At 42.6% G+C, this 24,013-nt stretch overlaps 4 protein-coding genes across 6 annotated transcripts; 2 read left to right on the plus strand and 2 right to left on the minus strand.

The window, feature by feature from the left end:
- The first annotated feature begins 3,345 nt into the window (after window positions 1-3,345).
- On the plus strand, window positions 3,346-9,363 carry LOC141831589 (pantoate--beta-alanine ligase). The gene is made up of 4 exons (XM_074718979.1): window positions 3,346-3,921; window positions 5,226-5,339; window positions 5,981-6,112; window positions 8,956-9,363. The coding sequence occupies exons 1-4, from the start codon at window positions 3,352-3,354 to the stop codon at window positions 9,070-9,072; spliced, it is 933 nt and encodes a 310-aa protein (XP_074575080.1). The 5' UTR covers window positions 3,346-3,351; the 3' UTR covers window positions 9,073-9,363.
- A 1,793-nt stretch (window positions 9,364-11,156) lies between these two features.
- LOC141831434 (uncharacterized) lies at window positions 11,157-11,582 on the minus strand. Its single transcript, XM_074718788.1, has one exon. The coding sequence runs from the start codon at window positions 11,580-11,582 to the stop codon at window positions 11,157-11,159; it is 426 nt and encodes a 141-aa protein (XP_074574889.1).
- Window positions 11,583-12,925: 1,343 nt separating this feature from the next.
- LOC141831919 (BTB/POZ and MATH domain-containing protein 4-like) lies at window positions 12,926-18,652 on the plus strand. Of its 3 annotated transcripts, none has more exons than XR_012602090.1 (5): window positions 12,926-13,467; window positions 15,256-15,601; window positions 15,693-15,969; window positions 16,983-17,302; window positions 17,401-18,652. XR_012602090.1 is itself a non-coding variant. In XM_074719341.1 (4 exons), the coding sequence occupies exons 1-4, from the start codon at window positions 13,067-13,069 to the stop codon at window positions 17,165-17,167; spliced, it is 1,209 nt and encodes a 402-aa protein (XP_074575442.1). In that variant the 5' UTR covers window positions 12,926-13,066; the 3' UTR covers window positions 17,168-17,394. The 3 variants fall into 3 exon arrangements, 1 of the variants encoding a protein (XP_074575442.1); XR_012602091.1 differs by having other exon boundaries at window positions 17,406-17,424; XM_074719341.1 differs by lacking the exon at window positions 17,401-18,652 and having other exon boundaries at window positions 16,983-17,394.
- Window positions 17,416-21,324, minus strand: LOC141831918 (subtilisin-like protease SBT3.18). Its single transcript, XM_074719340.1, has 7 exons — window positions 20,806-21,324; window positions 19,965-20,638; window positions 19,053-19,120; window positions 18,633-18,878; window positions 18,452-18,566; window positions 18,132-18,348; window positions 17,416-18,053 (listed from the first exon to the last, which is right to left on the minus strand). Exons 1-7 carry the CDS (start codon window positions 21,245-21,247, stop codon window positions 17,464-17,466), a joined length of 2,352 nt encoding a protein of 783 aa, XP_074575441.1. The 5' UTR covers window positions 21,248-21,324; the 3' UTR covers window positions 17,416-17,463.
- Window positions 21,325-24,013: the final 2,689 nt, after the last annotated feature.

Genomic DNA, 24,013 nt, shown 5'->3' on the forward strand with positions numbered 1-24,013 from the left:
CTATTATATATATATATATGCCTGATTGCCTGAAGCATATATATCTGCAGGATGGTGATCTGACAATCTGAAGAACTGAAGCTGCAGCATGCTCATTTTCACCTAGAATCTCTAGGACTGTTGAAGTGTTAGAGATTTGCCACATGTTTCTTCTCCACTCGAACCATTAAGCTCCCCACAGTCCGAGCTCTGATAATGGTGGCCAGCTCTTTAAAGTGGCCAATGTTGAACAACAGTCTCAGGTCTGGTCAAAGAAAGATAAACTCTCTCCCCTCCATGTTCCTACCATGCACGTACGCCTAGTACTCCTTGCTCGGACTGTTGTGTTGAACAAGTGAATGAAAAATAAATAAAAAATAGATTCCAATGTAAATATATACGAGTTTAGTCTCGTATTAATAGTTAGTTTGTGGTATTAAGGTTGATTTATATTAAATTATAACTTTTGATGTGTTAAAATATTTTACGAGTGCATCGATCTACCCAGAGCTGTAGATTCAAGACTAATTCAATTGACTTGAATACGAGTGTGATCTACGAGAATATCGAATATTGGATTAGTCAGACTAAAAATTATCACATGAATTATTTTTTTTACATGCATAAGTGTGTAAGAAATAGTCAAATGTTAATGGTTGATAATACATAATGATCGACCAATGATGCATGGTGTGTTTTGAGCCTATCAATCAAGGAAAATAATGACTATTAAAAGATATATAAGTATTTGGGTACATGTTCAATTCGTCACGTACTAATATTTGATTGAACATGGATAATGGATAGGATAACAGTCCCAGGTCTTGTCAAAGAAAGCAACTTTCATTAGATAAGCTCTCTCTGTCTTCATATTCGTACGAAAAATAAATAAAATAGATTTCAATGCAAATATGAGTTTAATCTCGTATTAATAGTTTGTGGTACATAGGTTAATTTATATTAAATTATAACTTTTGCTGTGGTAAAATATGTATGAATAAGAGATTTCACCCCGAGGTATATAAGTTGAGTTTGTTATTACACAACAAATTTATAGAAGAAAAAGAATAAAAGATTCTGGACATTTAGCTTTAGCGTTTTTTTCAACGCAGTTCAGATCAGCTCAGCTTTTCGTTTATAATTTTATATTTGATCTCCGGCCATGATCTTAAAAGTAAGATACCCTCCAACAGCTTCTTCCTGTGCTTGCCAATGCAGCCATGCCAACGCACCTCTCCCTCCCTCCTTCCCTCTCTCCCTCGCGTCTTATCTGCCAGTCATGCACGTGGTACGTCCGTCGAGAGCTCCATCAATGAGCAGCGGCAGGCCATCAATGGAAAGCTAGCTAATCGTGCCTCAGCAGTGAATTAAGCATGCGTTCGGCGCAGGCGGTGGCAGAGCGAGGCCGGCGCCATTACTGCACAGACAGAGCAGGCTCGAGAACAGGTGGCGCCGCACATGGTGTGGCTGCAGGGGGCGACGTCGTGCCGTAATGCGGAGCGAAGTGGAGGGAGGGTAGGGTAATTGTGTCTGTCGGTCTGTCTGTCCCTCGGGCGGCCTTCGCGTCGACGGGTGCGCCGTGTGCGTCCTCGTGGCCGCTGTGTGCGTCGCACGAATGATTTGATGGAAGAGAAAGCCACCGCCACGCCTATGCATGACGTTTTTCACATTCAATTCGTGGCGCAGGTGTCGTTCGCTTTCTCGCGATTAATCGATTACATCGGGGCCCTGTTCGCCATTAATAAAACTGACAGGTTTGAAGAAGAGTACGTTGGATATTTAATTTTGACGCAGTCAGAGTGCCCTTTTCTTCTGTTAAAAATAAAATCCATCATTTTAATTATCTCAATTTTATAATCATCTATAAAAAAAAATAAATAAAAAAATATTACTCGACTTTGTTTAGATTTAAATTTTTATCATAACCAACTCAATTATATTCCAGAAGCAGAATAAATAAGTCCGTTCGAGAGTTAGGATGACAATTGATTTATTCACTTCAATAAAAAGATCTTACATGATCGATCTTATAATTAGATAAATTAAAAAATTATAATTAATCACTACGACAGTCGATATAGAAAATATTGTCTCAGTTTCATCGAGATTCGACCTTTGTCAACTTTAATAAATCTGTTTCATAATAATCAATTCAATCATACCTCGACGACGATAGTTACTTTATTTGCGTTCTTCCTATCATAATTTTTAATAGTATGGTTTCATTTGATTTTACTTTTCAATTTGATTGGAAGAGGATTCAATTCTTAAATATTTTACATTTTGAGCACTTTGTTGGTCATATTGGATTGCCGAACACTTTACATCTCGATCACTCCTTTGATCAGACTTGATTCTATATAACTTTACATCCCTCAAGCAATCCATTAGTCATATTTACTTCTAGAACACTTTACGTCCCCGAGCACTTCACCGATTAAACTTCAAATTCTTAAGCACTAATTGACATCTATCTAAGGAACTATCCCGAGTATCAGAAGTTGCCATAGAGCGATTTAAAAAGGATATTCCTAAACACTAGAGGATGGTGTTCTTATACGCCAACTACTGGGAGTTCCTTAGCACCTTTAGACATAAGTGGATAGTTTGTCCTTTTTTTTCAATAAAAAAAAAATTTATCATTTCAATGATCCTACATGTCGATCCTACACTATTTGTGAGGAGATAAATCGGAGAAACTGCAATTGACATTATAGAGCAGAACATTATCTCAACTTCATCGAAATTTGAACCCTTGTCTCTTTGCAACTCTGCTATCGTAATTAACTAGTAATCAAGGGCAGACCATCTTGACGAGTTTATCCTTCTCATTTTATACCACGTTATATCCCAATTAATTCTATCATACACATTTTTACTCCAACAAGATCCAATACCTTTTTCTTAAATAATATTTTTAGATTTTTAAATTAAATTATTTATATTTTAGTTTGATTTTATTAATAGTTAAACTTTAGGTTTAATATTTGATTAATCTTTGTATTTTTAAAAAAAATTAAATACAACTGTATTCGGTGGCGACTACGACACTCTGGCTGGTCCGCCGCCGCCGCCGCCGCCGCCGCCGCCGCCCCGCCACCGCCGCCCACGCCCACGCCCAAAGCACTGCCGATGATGCGATGGATAGACGATGGACCTTATTAAAAAAATATTAAATTATTTCAAAAAATACTTTAAGTAATTAGGGATTTTAAATGGTCATTTGTTGAAGGAGGAACGCAATTATGAAAACAGAAGGGGTCTAATCATTAAAAGCAATGGCCGAAAATGAAATTTTCACAAACTTTTGGAGCGGAATGAACTCAGAGGGCAGCGTAAAAGATGGATGACGAAAGAGGAGAGCGGAGAGAGATGGGCAGCGCACCGGAGGTGATAAGGGATAAGGCGGCGATGCGGTCTTGGTCGCGGTCGCGTCGATCGCAGGGCAAGACGGTGGCTCTCGTGCCTACGATGGGCTTCCTTCATGACGGGCACCTCGCCCTCATCCGCGCCGCCCACCCCCTCGCCGACCTCACCGTCGTATCCATCTACGTCAACCCTGGCCAGTTCGCCCCCTCTGAGGACTTTTCCACCTACCCTTCCGACCTCACTGGCGACCTGAAAAAGCTCGCCGACCTTGGAATCGTCCACGTCGTCTTCTGTCCCTCCAACCTCTACGATTACGAGGGGGGATCTTCGGCGATGCCCACCGCCGATCGTGTCAGCTCTCCCGTTTCGTGCATCGAAGTGGAAGGTGATGGGTCAGGGCACGAGACCTGGATCAGGGTGGAGAAGCTAGAACGGGGATTGTGCGGGAAGAGCAGGCCGGTCTTCTTTCGAGGAGTGGCGACCGTAGTGGCGAAGCTGTTCAACATAGTGGAGCCTGACGTCGCGATCTTTGGCAAGAAGGATTATCAGCAATGGCGCATCATATGTCGAATGGTATGCCTGAGATGTTAATCTCCTGCTCAAGATGTTTCCTTTATTTCTTCTTCTTCTTCTTTTCAATACAACGGATTACCAGAGACCGAAAAACATTAACATCAAATTCGGTAACCCTCTGTGGATCACTGATTAGATATACTGACATTTTCCCTCAGGATTAGATGTGAAATTGATACTTCAATATGACATTTGAGAATCACAGTTGAGATGAATTAATTACTTTGCTTTTGGAGGAAAACTTTTTTGAGGTGAGTAATTAAAGACAAACTCAAAAACAATCTTTTGAATGTTTCAAGAAGTTGAAATCAGTCTCTGACAAGCGTATGTTGTAAGAAATAAATTCTTAAATTAGTTTTCTGGACCTTAATAGAAAGTTAGTAAATTCTTTCATTTCCCATGGAAGAAAAATTGTTTCTCCTGGGTGTTCATAATGACACAACGAGTAGGATTTAATCTTTTATGTACTAATTCCTCAAAGATTTAATTATATAAAAGTTCAAAAAAGTGAAAAACTATGTTTTAAAATGCTAACATACCTAAGATGGCTCTAATATCAGATTAATTGAGATTACATAACATATGTTTTTCTACATGGTCAAAGACCTTCCCTGTTAGGGACTGGGTTAGTCAAAATAAAGGACATTGGATTAATAGTCTTCTAGGTTTTCAATGTGGGATTGTGTAAAAGATTAGATGGTTGAACAAATCCTTTTCATGGCTGTCAACTGTCATATATTACTGTTATTAGTTTTGTTTTAGGCTAATATCGTGACAGTAGAATGCAATCTTTGTTTCTCTTAGTTTATGATTTACTCTCATGTGTCTAACTGAATATGCCATCGTCTTACCCTGGTCATAAAAAGCAAAATTGTATGGACAGATGATATAGTGCATTGAGTGGAATGATAATGATAGTGGGCTTAGTTTAGCATTTAGTTTGCCATAATTTGGTCAGACAAGAGCATTTTGATTCTTTATTTTAGATTCTTAGTTTGTGAAAAGCAGAGTTTGTTTTTCAAATATGTGCGAATGCAACACCTCATGTAGCTACGAGAAATGATCCAAGGAGGATTCTTTTTTATTATTAGTGTTTTTTATCTTTTCTATGTTGTTTGCACCTTTGCATTTGAAAGGTTAAATGAAGATGGATTTGTGCAATATATAGTACTCATGTGTTAGTTATGTTGTTTGCACCCTAATTTTGATGCTATATTTTCCCCTTTGGTTAGTTATGATCATCATTTGGCAACACAAACTGTGTTAGTGACTTTTGGGTGTTTATTGTTTGATGATCATTTTAGGTACGCGATCTTGACTATGCAGTTAAAATAGTTGGATCAGAGATTGTACGTGAATCTGATGGTCTTGCTATGAGCTCTCGCAATGTGCGCCTCTCTCCTGAAGAGCGAGTGAAGGTCATTTTGACAACTATGATCTACTTTATTATTCTTGTTATTATTATTTTGCATTTGTTTGATGGTATACTTAATTACTCCCCGGTACTGCTTTTGAAGTGTTTCAGTATCATACTATGAATGGAATACATATTTGATTCCTTTTTTTTTGTCTCTAATTATTTAGAAATATTTAAATTTTGTTGAAAGTATAAACATCTCTGGAAAACATCTCAATTGAGTGGTTTTGGTCAAATTTTTGGCACTAATGCTTGCACAAAAACATCTCTTTTACTCTTCTATATTACTGAAGTGCTAAAATGATTGCCAAGGACCTTTGGAAGTCTATCTGGGGGTTACCTTTTTACCTATTTATGTGATAATGATCCCTCTAGAGCTTTATTCTGAAGATTCACTGGAAGTTTGGCCATCAATGATTAGGGTAAATTTTTAGCTTTAGATCAATTTTCATTCAACTGTAGTAGTACCAAAATAGGGAGAAATCACTTGGATGGCTGGTAAATTACCTAGTTTTTCATGTGTATATAGTTGTGTATATTTGTGCCAATTTTTAGTGTCACAATCAAAAAATTTGATTGTGAAATAATATAATTTATATTAAAACAATTGAAAAATCTTCTTACATTCTTGTGCTTTAATAGGCCTTGTCCATCTACAACTCCATGTCAAAAGCTAAGTACACTGCATTGCATGAGCAAACCACCTGCCAAGAAATTAAAGATATTGTCATTCAGATGGTAGAAAAGGCTGGTGGAAGAATTGATTATGTTGAGGTAACATGACAAAACACTATCATTTCATTCTTTATGAATTCATATGTGATTTGTCATTGACAGAGCATGAAACTTCTCTACTTATTTTTAAGAAAGCAACTTCCTACTTTAGTGTATACTCAACAAGCCCTATATATGCCGTCTAAGCTTGTTAGAAATAAATTTCACTTTAAAAGGAGATCAACTATTTGATTACTGGAGCTGCTAACCAAGCTAGTAACTCTTTTTCCTAAATGGATTTTTTTTTCCAACAAAATGTTATCTTTATGATTGTAGGCCTCTAGCAATACACGGTATGTGAGAATAGAATCACCCAGGTCTTTGCTGTATAATTGTGTTTTAGTTTGGTTGATTTTTATTCATTCATACGAGATGCCATTTTTTAAGTTTCAAGTAGCCATTGCCATCTCTTTAGATACTTTTGTCACACCCTAAATGAGCCTTTCCCATGTCTAGGAACAGCGAGGCAATTTCAATGTGGATAAGTATAAAGGTGGTAATAAAATTGGGGGAAAAACCTCACAAGATATCAGAACAAAATGGTGGGAAAAAGCAAAATAAAAAAGGGAAATGCAGATGCACAAGAATATACCGAGTCTATTCATTACTATAAGCATGCAAGGTCCAACCCATCATCCATATCTCCATGTTCAATGCAAGCGATTCATCATCATTAGAGAAGGTTGAAACACCCATATCTTCCCAAGGGGGTTTCTCTAGCATAAGGATACCACTAAGGTAACGTGATCCCCCAGTTAAGCATTAGAAGGCTCAATTGTACATGTCTTCCATATTTATTTTTATCCCTAATGTCATATGACAACCCAGATAGGCATTTGTCACTTACTTCATTTAATGACCTACACTAAATGCTAAAACATAGGACTACAAGTCCAAAAGAATGCCATTAGTCCAAACCAACTTAACTTTGTTGTCAAACTATGAAAACCATCCGATGAGACTCAATCACAATGGAGGAACCAATATTCTCCAACAATATATTTTCTTTCTGCTCTTCCATTAATCAAATTACCACTCAAGAGCACATGTTACTGTTTTTTGCTTCAATATCTGATAACCTTGTGAGTGAACTTGATCTTCAGACGGTAGTTCTTTTCTAGGATATCCTTGAATATATATGAGGACATGTATAGTTGCTAAGTGTACATCCTGAGGACAGCACAGAAATTGCTGAACTACATACAGGAAATATGAAGTTTGTTCTAATAGTATGAGGTAGTTTAATATTTCAACTTACAAACTAGGAAAAGTATCAATGTGGATAAAAAATAAGCTACACTTTTTTTTATAGAAGTTGAGGATAGTATGGATCCTGTTGTGCACCATTTTGTACAGAATAGACTCCGTTGTAAAAATACCAGCTTGAGTTGGATTGCCTTCCCTTGCTAACCTGTCTATTAAAAGTTTCTAACACTTTTGTCGCTTATCAATCTTTCCGTGCAAGACTGCATCATCATTGTATGATACAGAATTGATCAGAGGAAGATGACACTTACTGTCCCTAGGCCGAAACCTCCTGCTTTCCAGATTTTTGTGCTCCCTTATTTTCTGATGTTTATTTTTCTGCAATTCTGTATCCCCTCTTATGATTTGTTTGCAGATTCTGGTAAATTTCCTCTTGAATTGTTTCTGGTGAGTGGTTTCAGTTTTCCAGATCAGATTTGATGCCCCTCCAGCATCAATTTTTTCCAGTTCTTCAGTGCAATTCTGCTCTTCTGCTTTTGCAAAGAACAGATCCCAGCACCTCTTTTTCAGTTCTTGGTTTTGTTCGAGCCCACTACGGTTCCACTGATTCTCCAGCATTTGCCCCTTCCAGCATCAGTTTCCCTATTTGGTTTTTTCTCTGATCACTATGAAATTGCAGTTTGAGCAGGAATAATATACTGTTCATTACAAAAATTAGAGTGACTCTTGAGAGATTCCAGTTCATCTGCAGCAGCAGATGCCAGCTTGTCAAGGTGCTTCTAGTTGAAGCCTTGAGAAGTGCTTACTTTATGGATGAGCAACCACTCCCTTTTTCCATTAATTTTCTCTTAAGCTAATTCATTATATTTCTTGATCTACCTATCTTTCTTACTCTTTTACTAGATTATTACATATCCCAATATTTCCTTCTCTATTGCTTCTTCCTCTTTATCTCCTGCAATCCTAATTCTTTTCACAAATTTCCACAACCTTCACTTCTCTCTCATCTCCTCTTTTTATTCTTTTCTTATATCTTCTTTCTCTCCATTTTTCCCCCTTTCTCTTCTTCTCCTTTCTTATTGTTTTCTTCTTCTTTCCTCTGTCTTTGCTTTTTCTTTCTTTTCACAGCATTCTTTTCTTCAAACCCAAACCCTTCTTCTTTTCACAGCACTAATACGCTAATATGACTATGAGAGATTAGCGTATCAGTGCAAAATTAAAGGTTTCGAGGTTTTATCAAGATGCTAAGCATGTCGGGATGGCAGTGTCTTGTCGTAGGTGACTATGTAAGACCAAAGAGCACGGAGGAATGAGAATAGCATTAATAATTCTTATCGGAACGATAATGTCCAACTACTACACACTTGATTACCTTGAATGTTTTGGCTTTAGGTTGGTACAATATGATAGTATGAATTTAAGACAAGATAGCATATGAAGAGTGCAAGAAACCTCCCACAAATTAGCATAAATAACTCTTATGGGAACGAAAATGACCGAGAACAAATAATCGATCATCATAGAGCTCAATGGAGTCAATGGAGTGCATATACATTCAGTCAGCTACATCACTGTTATCTCAATTCCAAGTTTGTATGTACAAGTGGAACTAGCTGTTTGTTGATCTTCAAATGCAGGTAGTTGAACAAGAAAGTCTGGTACCAGTGGAAGACATCCGCAGGCCTCTTGTGATTTGCATTGCAGCTTGGTTCGGCAAAGTCAGATTGATCGACAACATGGAAATCAACCGATGATGCATATAATGATGCAATTGTTGGACTTGAATCTGTGATCAGTAATAGCTTGCTAGTAGTTGTCGTTGTCCTTGAGGCTTCGACCCTCATAAACTGCAGCATCCAGAAGTTGTTGCACACCTTTGCTTTCGAATGCAAGTAGAAAAGATGCTTGTTATGATTGGTTATGTTCCTCGCGATACATGTTTGACATACAAGAGAGTTGGAAAAATCCAGGCCAGAAGTTGCCATTTCTTATATCTGTATAATCTTTTCCCTTCTGAATATCAATTTATTTGATTTTTTTTCTCACTTGAGGGTAGATTTCTATCTGAGGGAGATGATTTTATCGATTTGTTTCGTATGCTCTTGAGATTGATAGATTTTCATCTGAAAATGGAAACTCATCTATGTGCTGGACTACTGTGACTATTAGCAATGATGTTTTCGGAGTATGATTGAGTTGGTTACTACGGGACAGATGTGTTGAAATAGACAAAGATCGAATCTCGACGAAAGTCAAAGTAATGTTCTTTTCCGTAGTGATCAATTATAATTTTTCGAGTTACTTTCTTCACAGATGATGATGAGGCCAATCGTGTGAGACTGTTGGAATGATGATTTTATTTTATTTTTTGAAATTGACTACTAGCAATAACAAATGAATGGGTTTCAAGATAGTTAACTTTAGTGCATTTCTTAGCTTGTCCAATTTTCTAAGAGCATCGATAGATATTAATGTGTCAAGTCAAAATGATGTTATAATCATTGTGAGTGGGTGTTATATATATTTATATTGCTCCCGGGGTATAGTTGTGTTGGTTACGATGGAGCAGAGTTGTTGAAATGGGAAGGATTGAATTTATGAAGTCGAGGTAATATGTTCCTCTGTCATATTAATTATAGTTTCTTGATTTACCTTTTCAGATCATGGAAGTCAATCGTGTGAGAGCCGTTGAAGTAATGGATTTCATACCTTTTTGCTAAAGTAAGTGGATGTTATAATACTCAAATACATGTCAATATTCAATTCTTTGAATACAATTAATGAGTAAAATCTAAAAAAATTCTATTTGAATGTGTATCCCACTAATGATATATGACCTCGATTATATATATTCATTGTTAATTAAATTTTCTTCTGTCTCTCTCTATCAATATGTATACTTTCATATCTCAAATTGAAATATATATATTTATATCACCCATGCAAGATCATTAATTAATAGTATATCTCAAACCTTCACACAGTAGAATTGAATGATCCCATGCATCTTCACCTATCCACGATCGCACCTCACATAGCAACACCCGTAGCGGCCATGGTAAATCAATCAAAAAGGCAAACATTTTCCCTGAAGCACGACAAAAGGACTGCCCTGCCGAGCCTCATCCCTCCCTCTGCATGAACACTGCAGCGGCCTGGACCTCCCCTCCCGTTGCTTTCAGTAAACATGGCCACTGTCGAACGCTGCCAAACTCGTAAAGAATCTAAAAAAGCAAGTCCAGCTCGAGACGATCAATGGCCACTGGATCCACAACCCCCCACAGTGAAACGTACAATCAAACAGGAGCTGCAGCGAGCATCAGTTCCGCGTGCGACCAAATCCGATAAACAGACAACCAGAGCTTTAATTTGTTTGCCTGAAGAATCTCCTGACCGACCTCGACGCATCGCGCCGTGCATGCGAAGCTCTGCGCCACAGCGCACAACTGCAGTAATTGCTGATGATCGCAGTAATTTTTCTTTTTCAGTCAGTCAGGGAAAGTGAGCATATTAAGAACACGTACTGAATTTATGAGTGTGTGTGTTCTTCTTGCTATAGTATTTATTATTTCCTATAGTTCCATTGCTCGATCGCCTTGGATTCAGAAATTATCAGTAACAATGAGTCGCGAGAAGTTAAACTCTACTTTACTGTAAATTTTCCGATGATCAAATCGCTGAAACTGAATAGGAAGAACCATATATACAAGATCGATGTACACTGAACAGAAATCTCAAGTGGATGACAGGAATTCTCCATGAACTTACCAAAAGCTTGGGGAATCCCTTCCAGTTGCACCCTGCTAAATGGCCATGCAGACAGTGCTGAGAGCTCGATCTACTCCCTCTGGGAGAGGCTCCGCCAGAACCCGGCGCCGTAGAAGTTGTCCCGCATCACATTCTCTAACTCGTACATCGCCTCCGATGGAGACCTCGCAGGGAACGCCTCCGCCGGCTTGTCTTCCGACGCGCCGAGTTCCTTCCGCTCGGTCGCTTCTCTGTTCCACGAGCTCCGCGCCCGCGCCCTGCGGTGCCGCAGGGCGCACCGGACGAGCCCCGCGGGGAGCTTCACCGCCACGATCACGAGGAGCTTCGCCACGCAGCAGGGGAAGCAGCAACAGATCGCCGCGCACTCCGCCGCCGTCTCCCCAGCCGCCTCCGCCAGCCTCCGCGCCCGTCTCTCCTCCTCGCCGCGCCTCCTGACCGTCGAGGCAGAATCTGATTCCGGAGTCGCCCTCGTTCCCTTCCTCCCATCGTAGACCATGACAACGTGGAGTATTCTAAAGAAACTTTGAGCTTCTCCTAGCCGTTCCTGATCTCCGGCGGCGCAGAAAACAGCAGCGGAGGAGGAAGTTTTGTCGACGGAGAAAATAAGATGTTCCTCAGGAGCAACTTAGAACCACCTTAATCTCGGTTCCGCTCGCTACACGTGGACATTAATTTTCGTGCATAAAATGATGATTTCCGGAAAAGAAGGAAGAAAATAATAGGAACGTAGATTCTATTGGGTGAGCGAGCTGCCAGCATTTCAATTGGTGCGGCTTCTGGGCCCCGCAGGACGAGATGCGCTGTACACTCGACACGTCATCTCGATGTGACGGGCGCCACGGGCGGTTTTGTCGGGGGGTTACACGTCGTTAAACTTTTGGAAAATCGTGGCCCTTCAGAAAGAAAGTGTTGATTGCATCAATTATCACTTTTTATATATATTCTTAAAAAAGTATTAAATTAGTCTTATTTTTAAAAGTATTTAATGCATTATATTCTCACATTTTAAATTATTATTATTATTATTATGATTTTGATATTCTGCGCGACTGCCTCGTGCGTGCCCGTGCGCGACTCGCGATCCACCGTCCATCACATGATCACGAGCCAGATCTGACCGTCCAAATGTGGGAATGCACAGTGTTCCGTCCACCCGACTCCCGCCGCTTCCGGCTGCCCTCGCCTCGCCGTCCGATCATCGCCGGTAGTCGGACCGGGCCCGATTGACGTGCCACTCCCTGGCGCGTCGGATTCCTATCGGATTTTGATTGGAATCCGATGAAATTTCGCCAGAACGCGGCCGACAGTGGCACGTGATGTTTCCGTCCAAATCGTGATTGTTTCGGCCAAATTGCGGTCGGAGATCGACTGCATGCCGGTCCTTCCTCGGCCAGTCTTTGGTCACGATTTGGTCAGAAACGTCGCGTGCCACTGTCAATCGCGTTCCGACCAAATTTCGTCGAATTCCGACCACAATCCGGTCGGAATCCGACGCCGGCTGACACGCCGGCAAGTGGCTCGTCGATCGGACCCGGTCCGACGGCCAGTAGTGACCGAACGGCATGGTGAAGTCGGCTAGAAGCGACGGGGATCAACTGTGTTGCCCATAGAGTCACGCAGCGTGGATCGAGTAGAATATCAATTCTCATTATTATTAATATCATTTTTATTATTAAATTTGAGCTCCGCACCGAGACTTCCGGGCCCGTCGATATATGGTCCATGGGATGCCACGTCACATGAAAACTGATAGAGGAAGAGAGTAGGTTGGGCCCCACCATGTCATTTAACTAACAGTGTTCGAGCTTCCGTCTCCTAATAATCAACGTTTGGCTTCTCGGTCGTCCCCAATCGAAGCGAAATTGCGGGACAGCGAAACCCTAGATCCCCAATTCGACGACCGGCGAACCATCCGGATTTCCGATCGCATTCTCTTCCTGGATCTCCGATCGTTGCTCCGACGAGAAACCTCATCGACGGATGCCGGACGGCGTCGCCGTGAAGCAGGAGAAGGACCTTGCTTTGTCGCCGACGAGCTCCCGTTCGGTGACAGAGACTGTGAATGGGTCGCACAAATTCGTGATCCAGGGGTACTCCCTCGCCAAGGGCATGGGTGTCGGCAAGCACATCGCCAGCGAAACCTTCACCGTCGGGGGGTTCCAGTGGGCCATCTATTTCTACCCCGACGGGAAGAACCCGGAAGACAACTCCCTCTATGTGTCCGTGTTCATCGCCTTGGCCAGCGAGGGCACCGACGTGAGGGCTCTCTTCGAGCTTACCCTCCTCGATCAGAGCGGCAAAGGGAAGCACAAGGTTCATAGCCACTTCGACCGCTCGCTGGAGAGCGGTCCATATACGCTCAAATACCGTGGAAGCATGTGGTAATCGCAGCAATTTCTCATTGAATTTCCTTCCTATTGATTTGCAATACGTCGTCTACTTTTCGTTATAATTATTCTATTCTGTTCGAGGATGTTTTTACAGCCTAATCTAGTTTTTTTGGCTGAATAATGGCCATTTGATGAGAAATATTGTTGTCATAATCTTCTACAGTTCGATCTTCCTATTTCTCATGGTTTGATAATGTTTTTCAGCGGCAATCTTGTGCTGGATTCTGTGTGCACATGGAACTATTTTGCAACAATACGATGTGTATTGTCCTTTTTTGCAATAATATCATCATCTCAAGTTGTCTTAGTTCTATTTTCGGGTCCATTATATAGCAAGACTAGGTCTTTTTTGTTTACCTTAATTAATTTTTGTTTACAATAGCGAGAGTTTCACAATTATGTGGTTTACTTAAGAAGTTTTCCAGGGTAGCTTGACTCATTCATTGGCCAAGACTACAAATGTAAAGGATTTTATGCTGTTGACAGCTACAGTGAATCTTCCTACTATGGAGAATATTTCATTTCTTAGTTTTGAATTTTATTTATACATTTCTCATGTTGCTATGTTGGTGTCTTGACACCTAGACATTTTTTCTTCTTCTTATTTTGTATGTTGATCTTGTATTTATATATATATATATATATATATATATATATATATATATATATATATATATTTGCCTATGAAAATCATCTAATTCTGCAATCTCTTATTTTTCATGGTATCATAGCCTCCCCTACTCCTTGACACCACCTCACGTCGACCATTAACTAGATCCTCCTCCAACCCTTCCACTACATACCAACCTCTTTTGATGTCGATGCTCTCCATTCAACTTCTGAATGGCCTTATCTTCCTAAGTTCACAGTGGCAAACGACTTTAGCCCCAGACTCTAGATTCATTTGCACTGCTGCCTCCCCAGTCGTTGTCATAGCCACCCTTGCCTCTGCCACCTTCTGCGCTCTGCTTTCCTAGGTGGGTCACTTTGCATGAACTTTTGACCATCAAGTCGGCTCTGTGTATCCTTGATGCCTACGTCAAATAAACTTTACAGAATGCTAATTCCATTGCTGATGGTAGTTGATACCGTCCCAGATGAATGCTTACACAAGTTCCCAACCAATTGCACCAGATCTCAGACCTAGACCTCAGTCTAAACTGCCAGGTTCACCTGATGCTTATGGGGATCTTTGCCATAGTTGGCATCCACCCACAGAAGTCCTTGGTGTCCTCCTAATTTCAAAGCCTCCTAATGCATCGATCCATCTTCAGATTTATCCACAATAGTTGTCCAGATGATGATTGTCCATATGATATAACAAGGACTGAGCACATCTGACTTATTTTGTGTTTATCAATCTTGTGAATTGTCCCCCCTGAGTCACCCTCTTGTCTGCTGGACTCATCTAGCCATTTGTTGCACTCATTTTACTACTGTTGTTCTTCATTGGGTTTCTTAATAAGATATGGGTGTCTCGATATGTCTATCACAATGAGAAAGAGTTACATCATTGATCTCCTCCAACTAAAGGATCTTATTAGCAGTATCAAGTTCTTACTCAGCCAGACCTCCATATCAATCTAGATTGTCAAAATAAAGAAAAAGCAGCTACAGTTTGGAATGGTCCCTAGTTTTATGTGCATTGATCAAAATGAGTTTCAAGTTTCCTTACATGACGGTGTAGATGATTATCACATGTTGTGTACTTTCGAAGAATAGTAGCATGGTTTATCTTGATATCATTTTGTAATCCTTGGTTGTATGCACATTCCTTAGGGGCTATAAGCGCTTTTTCCGGCGAGTCGCTCTTGAAACATCAGACTACTTAAAGGACGACTGTTTGAAAATCAATTGCACTGTCGGTGTTGTGGTGTCTATAGTGGATGCACCACGATTACACTCCATACACGTACCAGATTCTGATATAGGAATTCATTTTGGCGCACTTCTTGATAATCAACAAGGTTCTGATGTTGTCTTTGATGTTTGTGGGGAAAAATTTCATGCACATAAACTGGTATTAGCTGCTCGGTCTCCAGTATTTCGTGCTCAGTTTTTCGATGATCCAGCTGGTCAGAGTGGTGATGTTGTTATTGCAGACATGGAACCTAGGGTTTTCGGGGTAAGGATCGTCAAACAATTTGTTTCACTGTAGCTGATGCCCAAAATTCAACTCCAGTACTCTTCTAATATCCTTCACCATTCATTGCCAGGCAATGCTACATTTTATCTACAGAGATATTTTGATACAGGATGATGCAATGACTACATCGAGTTCACCTGAATATTCTGCATCAAACACACTCTGTTCAAAGTTGATAGCTGCAGCAGATCAGTATGGCTTGGAGAGACTTCGACTATTGTGTGAAGCTCATCTATGCAAGGATATATCTGTGGATTCAGTTGCCAGCATACTGTCATTGGCTGATAGTTATCATGCCAAGGAACTTAAATCAGCTTGTCTTAAATTTGCTGCAGAAAATCTTGGAGGTACTTGATTCTACCATCAAAATTGGGCAACCATTCCTTAGAAAGATGCTGAGTTAATTACTTTTTGTAGGACATATCATTCTATTGCTATGCCTAAGAAATCTTCACATGACTTGCACGCATTCACACTCGTGCATGTATTTGACAACTAGTTCTTCTTCTGTTGAATTCTAGGACATATCATTCTATTGCTATGCCTAGGAAATCTTCACATGACTTGCACGCATTCACACTCGTGCATGTATTTGACAACTAGTTCTTCTTCTGTTGAATTCTCTGACATATCATTCTATTGCTATGCCTAGGAAATCTTCACATGACTTGCACGCATTCACACTTGTGCATGTATTTGACAACTAAATTCCTCACTGTTGAAAAAAAAGTAATGTGGTTCATAAATTCCTACCTAGAATGACCTAATGATACCACATGTGAATAATATGAGCCAAACCAAACAAGTTTTTCGCTTTTTATAATTTATAATCTGATTCATACCTGACTTATGTCTTTGAATTCTGTATTTTCTGTTCAAGAAACTTAGCCTTTGTTATTGTTTCCAGGCCAATATCCAATTTGCAGATTTCTTTGCTAAAACATATGAATAACTCTTTTAAAATTCACATTAGTTGTTTCGTATGCAAATAACATGGAGGTTGATCATTACTTGTTCTGATCATTGTGATTGAAGTGCAATTTTTGTTAATAATTGAAAATGATATAATCATTTTTTTTCCTGTATGGCTGTAATTTTTGAAAAAACATAGCAAGACGTTGATTTGTTTCCTGTACAATGGAGGCTTCCATATGAGAGTAACAACATTTGGTTGATTATAATCTGCTCCCAGAAATAGTATCTTAGAATGTTTTTCAAATTGAGAAGCACACTTCTCTGCTGATCTTGCAGGGATCATCTACCTTGATCAGTGGACCATATTATTCACCCATGCCAATTTGGACAATTGAATACGGTTACATATCATCTTTTAGCTCTTAATGTAGTTACATATGTGCAGCTGTGATGTGCTCAAGTGGATTCGAACATCTCAAAGAAAATTCCCCGTCATTGCAGTCGGAGCTCCTAAAGATGATCGCAGGCTGTGAAGAAGAATGCAGCGGCGGTGGAAAGAGCCGGAGTGTTTGGGCACAGCTCTCCGACGGCGGCGACTCCAATGGTCGGAGAGTCAGGCCTCGCCTATGACACTAGCAAAAACAATATCAAGCAGGCGAAAGATTTGTACAAAATGTAGTGTGACAAGTGCTTGAGAATTGATTTCTACAACCGTGTATCGTCGCAGGCATTCGCACTCTACTACATTTAGCTGCTTGTACAAAGGTAACTTGCCACCTCGAACGTTAGTAATGCTGTCGTTTTTAAGACCTCAATGACTTGCAACACTGTGATTTCGTACTAATATTTGATTTGTCTTCTAGTGAAGCTTTGGATGTTTTTCGTTAAGAACAATTATAGATAATGGCAGTGACTTGCTGTGGAGTTCACATGGAACGAGGGCCTCCGTCCATGGTGTTCGTGACCTGAACAGCCAGCGGCGTCCTCACGCGATGGTAACCGTCCGACCACACGATCTCCCCGAAGTCGTACCTGCCTTGCGATCTCTTCGCCGGCGACATCGTCACGTAGTACGACGCCTCCCTATTCTGCGCCGAGAAGACCAGCAGCGGCGGCCACACCGCCGTGCTGACCCCGTGGGGGCTGACGACGGCCGCGAAGTAGACCGCGTGCCTGTTCTGCCCCACGTTGCGCAGCGTCCGCTTCACCGTCACCGTCGCCCTCAGCTCCGACACGGTGATCGCCGGGTAGTTCAGCTCCAGGTCGGAGTGCCGCCCTCCGGCGGCGCAGCTCGCGTCGACGCTGGGCGACGGGAGAAGCATGCTCTTGATCTGGGCTTCCGAGTAGCCCAAGCTGCAGAGGTAGACGACGTAGTCTCTGGCCTGCATGTCGTAGACGAGACCCGGGTCTACTGCCCTCAGCGGATCCACATGGCCAGCGCCGACGTCGAAGGCGTCGGCAGGCTTCGCCGTTCCGCCGGACAATACTCTGTCGGCGCTCGTATCGCTCGTGTACGCTGCAAGAACAAAGATAGTTAAAACAGAGGAGCCTTCCATGCAAAAGAAGGCTGCTGCTAGTCCTACCCAGACGATACCTGTGGTCATAAGAGCAGACTTGATCATCGCCGGCGACCAGTCCGGGTGGACCGATCTGATGAGGGCCACAACGCCGGAGACGTGGGGGCACGCCATGGAGGTGCCGGAGTTGAAGTTCCAGTTCACAGACCGTCTGTCAAATGGAGCCAAGTACGTCGGGGTGGATTTAGGAGACCACGCTGCCAGTATGTTCACTCCGGGAGCAGCCACATCGGGCTATACGTTTCAGAAATCAAAGCAAAGCAAAGATTCAAACGGAGTTTATCAAAATTAATATTCCGCAGAAGTTCGCCGGCGATCAGCTGATGTTTAAGCAAACCTTGAGAATGTCCGGAGACACAGAGCTGGGCCCTCTCGATGAGAAGTACGCAACGGAAGGAGCCGGCGATCCGCCGATGGAGGTCCTGCTCGGCATGATTTGCACCGTCGGATTCCTGCAGTTGATTCGATAAATTAATCAGACGATGAATTGGGGTCGCGAGGAGCTTCATGGACGTCACCGTGAGGATCGGATGTAGTGGAGGATCTGAGTGCCCCGGCGGAGGTCGACGTGGACGGACGGGAGGAGGTCGTCGGTGGCGGTGGGGGTGCCAGTCGACTCGGCGAAAATGATGGCGGAGGCGTTGGCGGCGAGGAGGACCGACAGGCCGGCGAAGGCGCTGGAGGTGTCGCCGACGGCGGCGAAGCAGAGGACGACGGCCCCGGGGGCCCGCGTGCGCTGGTCCCACCGTTCGATGTTGCAGGACCTTCATGGACCGGAAGAATAACAACCATAAAAAGCGTAATTAAGCTTAAAATTAAGCACTTTAAACAAATCTAAGCCTTCTGTTTCAATTTGATTAGTGTGATATTAGGCAAAAAAACGAATGCATAAATTAATTTTAAGAGATTAAAGAAAGGATACGGGAAAGAGAAATCACCCATCAGTGAATAACTGGATGCTTGCTACTAGTTTTGCCTTTTTCTCCTTTCTAATAAATCCTTCACCCTATCAAAATTCAAGTATTTTGGATTAGTTTTATATGATAGTGAAAGCCCTTTTCATGTTGAATTTGTGCTTATTTATTAAGTGCAATTAAATATATATATATATATATATACACACAGAAATGCTATGCTGTGCGACACTCCCATCCGCGATCCGTGCGCGACACCCCCGACCCCCAGCCACTGTCGCCGCCATCGCCACATCGTCCGGCCACCGGAGACCGCCACCTCGGGCCCGATCGACGACCCACTCGCCGACGCACCATCCGGCACCGGATTTCGGCCGGATAGTGGTCGGAATCCGGCCGAATTCGGTCGGAAACCGTCAAATCGCAGACTCGGCCACTGTGGGCCAAATTGCGATCGGTTTCTGACCAAATCGTGGCCGAGGAAGGACCGCCGGTAATCGGCGTTCCTTCCTCGACCGATCTCCGATCGCGATTTGGCCCACAGTGGCCGGGTCTGCGATTCGGCAGTTTCCGGCCGAATTCGGTCGGATTCCGACCACTATCCGGTGCCGGTCGGTGCGCTGGTGAGTGGCGTGTCGATCGGGCCCGGTCCGGCGGTCGGCGGTCGGCGATGGCCGGACGGCGAGGCGGCAGTGGCAAGAACAGCGGCGGGTGGCGCGAGGGAGCACTGTGCATTCCCACTTTTGGACGGTCAGATCTTGCGATCATGCGTGATGGACGGTGATCTCGTTGTCATGTCGCGCAGCATAGCATTTCTGTGTATATATATATTTGGAAAGAACAATGATTAGAATGTATTTATGGAGATTTGACTTTGAGATACGAGATTAGATTTTCTTCCAAAAATGGAAAATGATCTAAGGGGCAATTTGTGACCGTGAATGAGAGATTGTTGCCGAGCACGATCCGCGTCGGAAAGGTTCGATCGATGGTGGCCGCCGCCACGCAGATGCTCCACGGCGACACGTTCTGCACCAGCGACGGGAGTCGGTCGTCGTTGTTTCCCGCCGAGAACACCACCGGCGTGCCCAGCTGCGCCGCGTGGAACGCCCCGATGTCCGTGCTCGTCCTGAACAGCTCCATCAGCGGCGGCGGCGAGCCCAGCGAGGCCGAGATCACCCCCACCCCGTCCCGCAGCGCCTCGTCGAACGCCGCCAGCACGTCCGCCTCGGTGCACACCCCGTCCAGCTCCCGGAACCAGCACACCTTGTACGCCGCGACGCGCGCCCGCGGCGCGCCGCCTCGGGCCGTGCCGGCGCCGAACCCGAAGTAGCTCGCGCCGGCCGCCGCGGATCCCGCGGCGGTCGACGCCGTGTGGCTGCCGTGCCCGATGCGGTCGCGCGGCGACCGGTACTCTGCCTCGCCGGTGGTGTTCAGGGGACCGTACTCCCGCTCGAACCCTGCGACGTAGTACTTGGCGCCGACGAGCTTGCGGTTGCAGGCCTTCTTGGGGTCGAAGCTCTCCCCTCGCACACATCCCCCGCGCCACGACGCCGGCACCGGCGGCATCAGCGGAGGCTCCTTGAAGCTGTCGGATTCCGGCCAAATGCCTCAAGACCGACAAACAACCGACAAGGTCAGCAATAATAAGCTCAATCATCATCCAAGGACAGGCATCGCCATGAATCATTTATATATATATAATAAAATCCTCAGTTCTATTTATAGTAATCATGCACGCATCCAATAACACGACACTGAGTTGAGAAAATCCAACCAGAATCCAAGACGCCGACAATTATGTCGCCTCCATGGTCCAACTGCAACGAGCTGCTGCTTCTTCTTCTTCCATGGCTCCCTAACCAGCCGAGTCCCATGAAATCCCAGCTCCGAGTCGTGTGCAGCTTCAGCGTCTTGCTCCTGAACACAGAGATCACCTCCTCAAGTCCTGCAAGTGCTTGCACCTGCGTCGAGTTGAGCACTGCTGCGAACCCCGAGAAGCCATGCGTGTAGCTGTACACCATGGCCTCCTCTGCTTCTTCCTGCCTGGAGAAGACATTGCAGAGGAGTCTGACTTGGCGTCTCGTGGTGAGAAGAGGATCTAATCCTCGGCCATGGCCCTGGCCCAGGTAAACTATGTGAACCTGTGAGTGAGCAAAGTGAAGGCCATGGATGAGGAGGAGCACTCCCCAGAGCAGGCGAGCAGTGGCGGCGGCCATGGCAGCTTCTTCTTCTCAGAGTGGCCGACGACTGGGGATTTTATACTTGGCGAAGGCCGGCCATGCAAAGTCTAATCATTCCCGGCCCTGTGCTTTGTTAGAGACTGCTTGAGTCGCAAGCTTCCAAAAAGACAGAATGCCCTGTGACATGCATGATGACTTCTCCCATTCCATGCACGCCCAAACTTCCCTCTCTGATCTTCCTGGTTTTAATGGTCTTAATTAGGGAGGGAATGCTTCATCATTAATCTTTAATGTACTATGAAAACTCTTGTTTAGGGTATTAAAATGGCAAAATTGTATGTGCATGATCTTGTTGAGGGTGGTGACTCTCATGACTGCCACTAGATCGAGTGATAGCCTACAGATGCTAAGCAAAACTTGTTTATTCACCATAACAATTGAGATATATAGCTTGGTGTGCATGATCACTATCTACTTGTTTATATACCTCTTGTAGATGTTCATTGACTACTTAGCAGGCCTGTAGGAGTCATTGAACAGCTCTAATCTTCAAGTTGGATGCCTGTGCCGAATCGTTTCTAACCTTCGGTGAAGCTTAGACGTCGAGTCAGTCGATCAGATTAGATAGACTAGTTGTGTTGAGTCGACCGATGTGAGTTGTAATTGAGTTAATTAGGTTTAAGCTAGTCAGGTTGGGTGCGCTAGTTAGGCCGGGTGCTCCAATCAAACCAATTGAGCAATTGGGTTGGGGGACTAGTTGAGTTAGTCGGGCGGATCAGATGTGCAAATCTTTCCATTTGGTCAAGTGAGCTAGACTAACTTTACAAACCGACAATTACGCTAGTTGGGGTTGGACAAACCTATTGAGTCTGTCAACATAGTTGGTTGGTTAAGCCAAACAAATTGTTTATATAGATACATATATTCTATTCTTCAGGGAAAATGTGTTATACTAAACTATATTATCTGAACCCACAAACATCAAAAACCTTATATCTGAATTCAGAAACACCATACAATCTGAGTTCATTTCCTCCTCTTCAGGCACAGTTCTTGGTGTAGATAATTAAGGACAAGAACAAAACTAAAACTTTGATAGAGTGAATGTGAAAGAGTGAGAGTGAGTACAACTACAAGGGGAGGTGTAGCTTTGCAAACACACTTCACTTTGTGGCATGAGTTCACATCATCATACTTGACTACTTGTTTGTTTGTTAAACCGTAGGATACCTATTAGCACGCTTACAGACATTTCACAATCTTCCTTGAAGCAACATTGTAAGCATGCATCATAATCTACTTGTCTCGTAGTGTATCAAGTGCTATACTTAGCTTGCTCAAAGAAAGTAGCTGCCTAGCATTCGTCTTCCTTGCGGTTTGAATGCGTGTCTCCTTCCCTTCATTACTTAGCCGACCGAATCATTTCAGTCGTCTTGTTCGAAAACATGTCGAACGCGAGAATGTTCCGAAGCATTTGCGTGCCTTGAAATGTTCATGGACTTTGCTATAGCAAGAACTAGTGGCATTGGTCTAAAACATGTTCTTCATTTGAGTGTGTCTAAAACTGTGTTGCTGTGATTTAAAGGCAACAAACACTTAGAATTTTGCATCTTTGGGTTGCTAAGTTAAATCATTTAGATAAACTAAATTAATAATTCTATAGATCAATCGACTGATCACATGGATTAAGGATAATCTAAATTAATCCGAGAATATCATATTTGTTTTATTTATACAACAACATGGCGAGTGAACAACCACCACATGGAAAGAAAGATAATCCACTGAAGCCTATTCAATTAGGCCAATTACTTAGTGTTAATTATGGTTGTTACCAACTAATCTTGAAATATAAGTTCAACCTTGTGAAATTCAAAAGTGTTTGAGCCTAAATAATTAGGTCACTGTGTATATTAGGGCTTAACATGGCATCGGAATAGTAACTTAGCTCGGTCGATCGAGTCAATCATCGATGAGGCCTTCTAAGATGCCTATATATTTTTCGTAGAGTTAAACATTACCGAGCTAGTGATGGAGTATCGAGAGAGCATCCTTACTCCTAATTAGTCTCACATGACAAAAATGAAGGGTATCCAAACCCTTTAAATCTACTTAATACTTCACATTTTTACTAACAAATTAGTTTGAAAGAGAAAGTAGAGAAGATTAAGGAGCAATTTAGTAGTAGCTTAGTAATAGTTTCGGTCGAAAGTGGTGTACAAACACCTAGTCAAGAAGACTAGTGCCTAGAACAGTGGTGGAGCCGGAACTTAATCATCCCCCGGCTGATGAAAACCCTAGGCTGATCGGAAAAAAACCCTCGGGTTAATCTCCTTTCCATCTACCTTCCTCTCTCTCTTTCACACATAAGTTCTTCATCCTCAATGTCGTCGGCCCACCGGACTAAAGCTCGGGTAGACTAACAAGTGGCTCCACCCTTGGCCTCTAAAACTTATTTACAGTTCAACACTAAAATATTAGTGTCTTCCTTTGCCCTCATGAAACCAACCCTTTTGCATTTATTCTTCCCCTCTTCTTCCTTCGGCCCATGGATTAGGAATTAAAAAAAGAAAGTCCGATGCACGAAGTAAAAAATTTCCTAAAAATAGAATCATTTTTTGTACATAAATCCGTAAAGACTAGGAACAATTTTAAATAGAAACTTATCATTGATATATATAGTAATTTAACAAAATGAAAACAACGAATAACTATAAATCAAATTTGAATTCAGAGTCATTGTCATTGTTTTGCTAGAACAATCTGAAGATCAAAATCAAACACCTTTGCGGAAGGATGATC

This window comes from Curcuma longa, chromosome 7 (genome assembly GCF_044706935.1).
Source record: "Curcuma longa cultivar G26 ecotype Majalengka, Jawa Barat chromosome 7, ITB_CL_G26_1.1, whole genome shotgun sequence".
NCBI lineage: Eukaryota > Viridiplantae > Streptophyta > Magnoliopsida > Zingiberales > Zingiberaceae > Curcuma > Curcuma longa.